Source organism: Quercus robur, chromosome 6 (genome assembly GCF_932294415.1).
Source record: "Quercus robur chromosome 6, dhQueRobu3.1, whole genome shotgun sequence".
Classification (NCBI taxonomy): domain Eukaryota; kingdom Viridiplantae; phylum Streptophyta; class Magnoliopsida; order Fagales; family Fagaceae; genus Quercus; species Quercus robur.
In genome coordinates this window covers 43,434,600-43,441,985 of record NC_065539.1, presented here as the reverse complement: position 1 = coordinate 43,441,985, position 7,386 = coordinate 43,434,600, and the positions used below count along the sequence as shown (strand labels likewise).

Here is a 7,386-nt window from a genome sequence, read left to right as displayed (position 1 = left end):
TGGTTGGTTGCAATAAAATAAACTAAGTAAATAATAAAATTAAGCAAATAATTAAACTAAGCAAAAGATATAAATTAATAAAAAGATGTAAACAATCAAGAGAAAGGAATTAAGGTTTTGGAATCCACCTTGTAAATCATATCAGCATATATTTATGATCATTAATTTTTCCCAACTCACTACATGATAATCTAGAAATCAATCTTGCTATCATGGAAAATATCATCATTAAAACTTATGTTTAAGAATCTAAAGCATGTTCTTCTTCGCTTCTTAAGTATAAAATCAAATCATCAATTGTATCCGTAGCCAAACAAATCACAAGATATATCCAATTCTAAAAATCAAATCATAAATTGTATCCATTGACAGACAAATCACAAGTGATATCTAATTTTATAATCAAGAATTAATAAACCAAGCATTCAATTAATTAAGACAAATCCTAAATCATGAGAAAAACATGATTGAACTCATATCTAGAATCTCATCTTAGTCAATTGATATGAAGCAAGAACAATTTAAATCATTAAAGAACAACTATTGTGGGAAAAATCAAATCACATAAATATTATTGATAATCCTTAATAAGGTTTCATCCTCAACCCTAATTATAAATTTAGCTACTCATAGTAATTGAAAGAAAACACAAAAATAAAATACTAAACATTAAACTAGACAAATAAAATAAAACTAACTGTCATGGAAGAAAACCGAAGAAGAAGCCGCACTCTCTATACATTCAGCCCTCAGCCCTAGCACTAGCCTCCGCCTTCGCCTCCCTGAATTTTGCCCTAAAGAGCCCTTAAATAGTTCAAGGAATCCTATTACAAGTTGAATTCTCGTTTGGAGAAAATCCCAGATTTTTAGGCTTCACTTAACCGACAATTTTGGCCCATTTAAAGTCAGAATTTGGACTTTTGGTAAACTACAAAGTTGTAGCCCTTTAAGTTATCGTTCCAGCCCAACTTGAATCATCTCGATTGGACATCTGAGCCAAAAGTTATGCCAAAAATACTAACTGATGTGCAGTCTGGAATCCTAATCCGAATTGGATTTGGATTTGGTGCAAATTTCCTTTGATTCCTTGCTCCAATTGGACTTAAATTTTATTGGGTTGGTCTTTTCTTGAATTCATGCCTGGCTGGATGTAAGTTGGCTTGATTCAATTGGCTTAGTCCCACTTTGCATGTAAAGCCCTTGTTACCTACAACACAAAGATTTTATATAATTAGTCACAAAATAACATAAAAGTAAGGCTAAATATGTAGATATGTGAGTACTTTATTGTATATATTTCATGCACATCAAATACCCCCAAACCTACATTTTGCTAGTCCTCGAGCAAAACAGATAAAGAGTAAAACAAAACAAAGAAGTTAAAAACAAAGAAAAAGGAAATCCTAACTAATCCACTTTCGCTGGAATTTTCGATTGCATTTAGCGTATGCAACAAGCCTTTAAACCCCTAGCTTACACTAGTGGACGAGTTGTAGTCTCGTGAGGGTTTGCAGGGAATATACCCACAAAATTCTGAGAATGAATACTAAAAAAAAATAAATAAATAAACAAAACAAAGAATTTTTTTTTTTTTTTCAATTGCCTTTTGCAAAGAGGATTAGTTCAAGTTCAAAAACACTACAAATGCTAAAGAAATTTCTCATGCCATCAAAACTCAATGTGAGTGAAAAGTGGTAGCCAACCCAAACATACTCTTAGTTTTAGAATAAACTTGACTCGAATCTCTATTTGAAAGTATGCTTCAACTCAAATCTTTCCGGTGTTATCACTCAACAAATGAAATCACTCTGAAATAGGTTATTACACTCTCAACAATATATGTGAGCAGAGTAATGTAAGCAAAATCAAACACCTTACATATAAATCACATGAAAAACGCTTAATCAAGAAAGAACAAGTAGTCTCATGAAAGGATGCCAAAAATATTCATACCACACCTTTTTCTTCTCAGTCATATCAATATCTGAACTACACAATCTTCAAGATCAAATAAGGACTTTATTAGGACGTAATGTAGGGTAAAAGTAAAGGGAATGAAATAAAAATGGGTGAAGGTAAATAATTAGAAGTGTTTTCAAGATTTGTTGGAATGTCAACTCTTTTTGGAATTTTCATTCAGCATTTCTTTTTTTTTTAAAACTCTTCTTCTTCAAAGTAATATTCCTTCCTTCCATTACACTTCTCAAAATTTGATGAGAACCCTTTTTATTTTCTTCTTTTTGACACTTTTCCTTCTTTTTTTTTTTTTTTTTTTGAATTTTCAATTCTTTTTCTTTTTCTTTTTTTTTTTTTTGAATTTTTCTTTCTTTCTTTGAATTCTCTTACAAACCACCACATTGAAACAAATTGATCAAATTCAATCTTGAAACACTATGGATAAGGGCTTTAAGAAAGAAAGGCTAATTAAAAGGCTCAACGGGGTGACTAGCGATAATGTATCAAGAAAGAAAAAGAAAAACACATATATGGCTCAAAGTAGACAAAAACGGCATAATCTCATCTCTCAAAGACTAGTATAGTTCATTCAACATCAATGACTTCAAAAGATTAAAGTGTGGCATAAAATCATATATTTTTTTTTTCTTGGCCAAAAGAAAGAACAATGAGACTACAACAAGGGAAACATGTTACGTACTTCCAAATGAACTTTAAGATTAGAAACAATAAATAACCCTCCAAAAATAATGATTGGCTCAAAACTCACAGGGGTTACAGTCTCCACATTGTTATTATCAAGATTTTCTAATCATTTTTATCCTTCAACAACAAGTTCTGTTTAAGTGGCTATGTGCATGTGCAATGAATTGAGCACGAAAGCAATGAAATTCTTTAAGCAAGAGTAGTATAATGAACTCAAAACATAAACCTCAAGCTAGGCAAAAGTTTTTTGTTTTTTGTTTTTTTTTTTTTAACACAACTAAACAAAACAAAACCAAAAGATAGAAATCTATATAAATCCCCCCCAAACCTAAACCAAACATTGTCCTCAATGTTAAAAATGATACTCTCAAATATATGTCTTTAATGAAAAGAGAGCAAAATATGAATATGCAACATGAGAAACTCAAGTAGGAAAAGTAAGGTAAGGAGAAGGAGGAGACGTACCTTAATCAAGCTGATTGTTATAAATTTTAATTTCTGTCAAATATTAGCTAGAACAAAAGAAAATAAAATGAAACAAGAAAATAAACACAAAGATTAATCTAAAATCAGAAAATAAAAAAGAATTTTTTTTTTTTTTTTTTTTTTTTTTGCAAAAAGATTTAACACAACTGGAGATCAATCCTGATAAACAGGACCATCCAAACCCCAACAACACCATGGAGATAAATAATTCATATTATGAATGGACTAGTCCAATGATATTGTAACTTACCTGGGTCAAAAACATGTTGAGAAGCTATTGCAGTGTCTTCCAAGTGAATTCTTTGCATAACCACAGAAGCACTAATACCCTTAATATCAGCAATTTTCCAACCTATAGCTTCCTTATGCTCTTGAAGTATACTTATCAATTGGTGTTCCCAAAAGTCACCCAACTTTGGTGGTTCTACAATAGATGGGAATGGGGATGAAGAAAGTGGAAGAGGGATCACTTTTGACTGCCAGCTATCAATACTTAAGAGAGGAATAGAATCCAACAATGCATTGACTTCCTCAATTGATTTTTCAGTATCCAAATTGCAATCAAAACGGGTTAAGCAAGCGTTTGGGGGATCCTCACAACTTGATTGTAGGAAAGTATCATGGACTAGGCTCCCAATCATGTTAACCTCACATATATCCTCATTGTCTGGTACTTGCTTACTTATGTCAAAAATATTAAGCTCAACAGTCATATTCCCAAAAGAAATCTTCATCACACCATTCCGACAATTGATCAAAGCATTGGATGTGGCTAAGAAAGGGCGACCCAAAATGACATGGATTTGTGTACTGGCATTTAGAGCAGGCTCAGTGTCTAACACAACAAAATCAACAGGAAAATAGAACGCATCCACCTTAATCAGCACATCCTCAACAATACCTCTAGGGATTTTCACAGACCTATCAGCTAATTGAAGTGTCATGGTTGTGGGTTTCAACTCCCCCAAACCTAGCTGTAAGTATACTGAATATGGCATTAGGTTCACACTTGCCCCCAAATCTAGCAAAGCTCGCTCAATGAGATGATCCCCAATCCTGCATGAAATTGTAGGAGATCCAGGGTCTTTACATTTCACTGGATATTTATTTTGAATGATTGAACTAACTTGCTCTGTCAAAAATGCCTTTTTAGGGACATTTGTCTTTCTCTTCATTGTCACAAGATCTTTTAGAAACTTAGCATAAGCAGGAACTTGCTGAATTGCATCAAGAAATGGAATATTAATTTGCACTTGCTTAAAAACCTCTAAAATATCTCCAAATTGTGCACTTTTCTGAGGACTGATTAAACTTTGAGGGAATGGAGCTTTAGGAACAAACCTCCTATCAAGGGGAGAACTAAGATCCTGAATTGGAATTGAGGTTGAGTTGCCTTTCTTTTCTCTATGATCATCTTGTGAACTATGAATTCCCTTCTCCTTTAACACAATATTTTCATCATCCTCCACTTCTGGCATTTTCACTTGATTATCAACTTGCTTACCAGATCTAAGGGTAGTAATAGACTGAACAGATTCATGTGCATGAGTAAAACTAGAAGAACCATTAATTGCATACTGCCCTTTTGGGTTAGGTATAGGTTGACTAGGAAACTTTCCTTTTTCCCTCTCTCCAACTTGGGTTGCTAACTGGCCAACTTGATTTTCCAACTTCGAAATAGCTTGAGTATTCAAATGGGTGGAACTTTTTATCTCTTGAATGGCTTGGCTAGTTGATTGCATGAAAGTTTTGAGAGACTCCTCCAAAGATGATTGTGGTCTTGGTGGTGCTACAAACTGAGGCGTTGATTGAGGAATGGGAGGATATGCTTGAGTAGGTGGACGAAATTGACTTTGTTGATGCACTTGTTGTCCACCTACATTTGTGGGAGGCTGACTTTGCCTCCATGAGAAATTAGGATGGTTCCTCCAATTTGGATTGTATGTCTCTGAAAATGGACTAACAAATGGTTTTCCATAATTATTCAGTGCATTTGCTTGCTCAACATAAAAATCAGGGTACCCAGCTGCAGAAGGACACATTTGTGTTGTATGCATAGGACTAGCACAAATAGAGCATGTTTCACTTTGAACTTGATTGACAGAATTCATCCCTCTACCTAAAGCTAAAGCTTCAACCTTACGAGTGAGATTGTCCAACCTAGCTTTTATGTCTAAATCTTCACTGACTTCATACAATCCTCCTTTCTTAATTGCAGGGGCACATCTCTCTTTACGATTGGAAAAATCCCATTGTTGTGAACTTTCAGAAAAATTCTCAAGAAATTTGTATGCCTCATCATCTACAAGACTCAAAAATCCACCACCATTCATGGACTCAATCATGTTACGATTTGTCTGAGTCAAACCATTATAAAAATATTGTACTAGTCTCCATGTTTCAAAACCATGATGGGGACACTTTAAGATCAAGTCCTTAAATCTCTCCCAACTCTCATAAAATTTCTCTTGTTCATCCTGATAAAAATCTGCAATTTCTCTCCTCAAAGCATTGGTCTTGGCCATTGGGAAAAATTTAGAGAGGAATTTTGTGACCAACAGTTCCCATGAAGTGATAGATCCAGGTGACAAAGAATTAAGCCATGCTTTTGCCTTATCCTTCAAAGAAAAAGGGAATAAACGCAAGCGAACAGAGTCATCAGTGAAATTTTGAAACTTACAAGTAGCACAAATCTCAAGAAAATCCTTCACATGCATATAAGGATCTTCTCTATCCAATCCATGAAAAGTAGGAAGAAGGTGGATTATCTGTGGCTTCAACTCAAAATGTGCAGCAGTGGTTGCAGGCAATACTATGCAAGATGGAGGGTTGGTGGTTATGGGTGAGAACAACTCCCTAAGAGTTTTTGAATCATCTCCAGTTTCTCCCATTGTGGATGAATAATCAAAACTAACAAGACGATTTTCTTTATCACGTATCCAAGTTCTCATACACCAAGCACAAAGAAATAAATTTTTTTGTTTTGTTTTTTTTTTTTCTATTTAAAAAAAAAATAACTACAACTAGTAGAAGGAAAAATTCAATTAAGACCTAATTTATTTTCCTAACCAAGTCCCCGGCAACGGCGCCAAAAACTTGTTGTGAAATTTTAAAATACTCGCAAGTGTACGAACCGTACCGAAGTATAGTTGGACAAGAACGAGGTCGAACCCACAGAGACTTGTATGAATGTAGGAAAATTAATTAAACCTTAACCAAATTAATCCTAATCTAGTTTAAATAAAAATTGGTTGGTTACAATAATATAAACTAAGCAATTAATAAAATTAAGCAAATAGTTAAACTAAGAAAAATATATAAAGTAATAAAAAGATGTAAACAATCAAGAGAAAGGAATTAAGGTTTTGGAATCCGCCTTGTAAGTCATATTAGTATATATTTATGATCATTAATTTTTCCCAACTCACTACATGATAATCTAGAAATCAATCTTGTTATCATGGAAAATATCATCATTTAAACCCTTACTTTAAAAATCAAAAGCATGTTCTTCTTCGCTTCTTAAGTATAAAATCACATCATCAATTGTATCCGTAGCCAAACAAATCACAAGATATATCCAATTCTAAAAATCAAATCATAAATTGTATCCATTGACAGACAAATCACAAGTGATATCTAATTTTATAATCAAGAATTAATAAACCAAGCATTCAATTAATTAAGACAAATCCTAAATCATGAGAAAAACATGATTGAACTCATATCTAGAATCTCATCTTAGTCAATTGATATGAAGCAAGAACAATTTAAATCATTAAAGAACAACTATTGTGGGAAAAATCAAATCACATAAATATTATTGATAATCCTTAACAAGGTTTCATCCTCAACCCTAATTATAAATTTAGCTACTCATAGTAATTGAAAGAAAACACAAAAATAAAATACTAAACATTAAACTAGACAAATAAAATAAAACTAACTGTCATGGAAGAAAACCGAAGAAGAAGCCGCACTCTCTATACATTCAGCCCTCAGCCCTAGCACTAGCCTCCGCCTTCGCCTCCCTGAATTTTGCCCTAAAGAGCCCTTAAATAGTTCAAGGAATCCTATTACAAGTTGAATTCTCGTTTGGAGAAAATCCCAGATTTTTAGGCTTCACTTAACCGACAATTTTGGCCCATTTAACGTCAGAATTTGGACTTTTGGTAAACTACAAAGTTGTAGCCCTTTAAGTTATCGTTCCAGCCCAACTTGAATCATCTCGATTGGACA

The 7,386-nt window shown here is 33.4% G+C and overlaps 1 protein-coding gene and 1 non-coding gene across 2 annotated transcripts; one reads left to right on the top strand and one right to left on the bottom strand.

Moving 5' to 3' along the window:
* Positions 1–1,786: 1,786 nt before the first annotated feature.
* Positions 1,787–6,038, bottom strand: LOC126690236 (uncharacterized). The gene is made up of 3 exons (XM_050385358.1): positions 3,398–6,038; positions 1,959–1,984; positions 1,787–1,873 (listed from the first exon to the last, which is right to left on the bottom strand). The coding sequence occupies exons 1-3, from the start codon at positions 6,036–6,038 to the stop codon at positions 1,787–1,789; spliced, it is 2,754 nt and encodes a 917-aa protein (XP_050241315.1).
* On the top strand, positions 5,551–5,659 carry LOC126690693 (small nucleolar RNA R71). The gene has a single exon (XR_007644729.1). It is a non-coding gene; the product is annotated as a small nucleolar RNA R71 (small nucleolar RNA).
* Positions 6,039–7,386: the final 1,348 nt, after the last annotated feature.

Excerpts from the sequence above, each read along its gene's own strand:
- LOC126690236 (XM_050385358.1), bottom strand. The coding sequence starts at position 6,038 with ATGGGAGAAACTGGAGATGATTCAAAAACTCTTAGGGAGTTGTTCTCA. Across the intron at positions 1,985-3,397 it reads TCAACATGTTTTTGACCCAG|ATATTGATATGACTGAGAAG; the intron begins GTAAGTTACAAT and ends TGTGTAGTTCAG. Across the intron at positions 1,874-1,958 it reads ATATGACTGAGAAGAAAAAG|GTGTTTGATTTTGCTTACAT; the intron begins GTGTGGTATGAA and ends TTTATATGTAAG.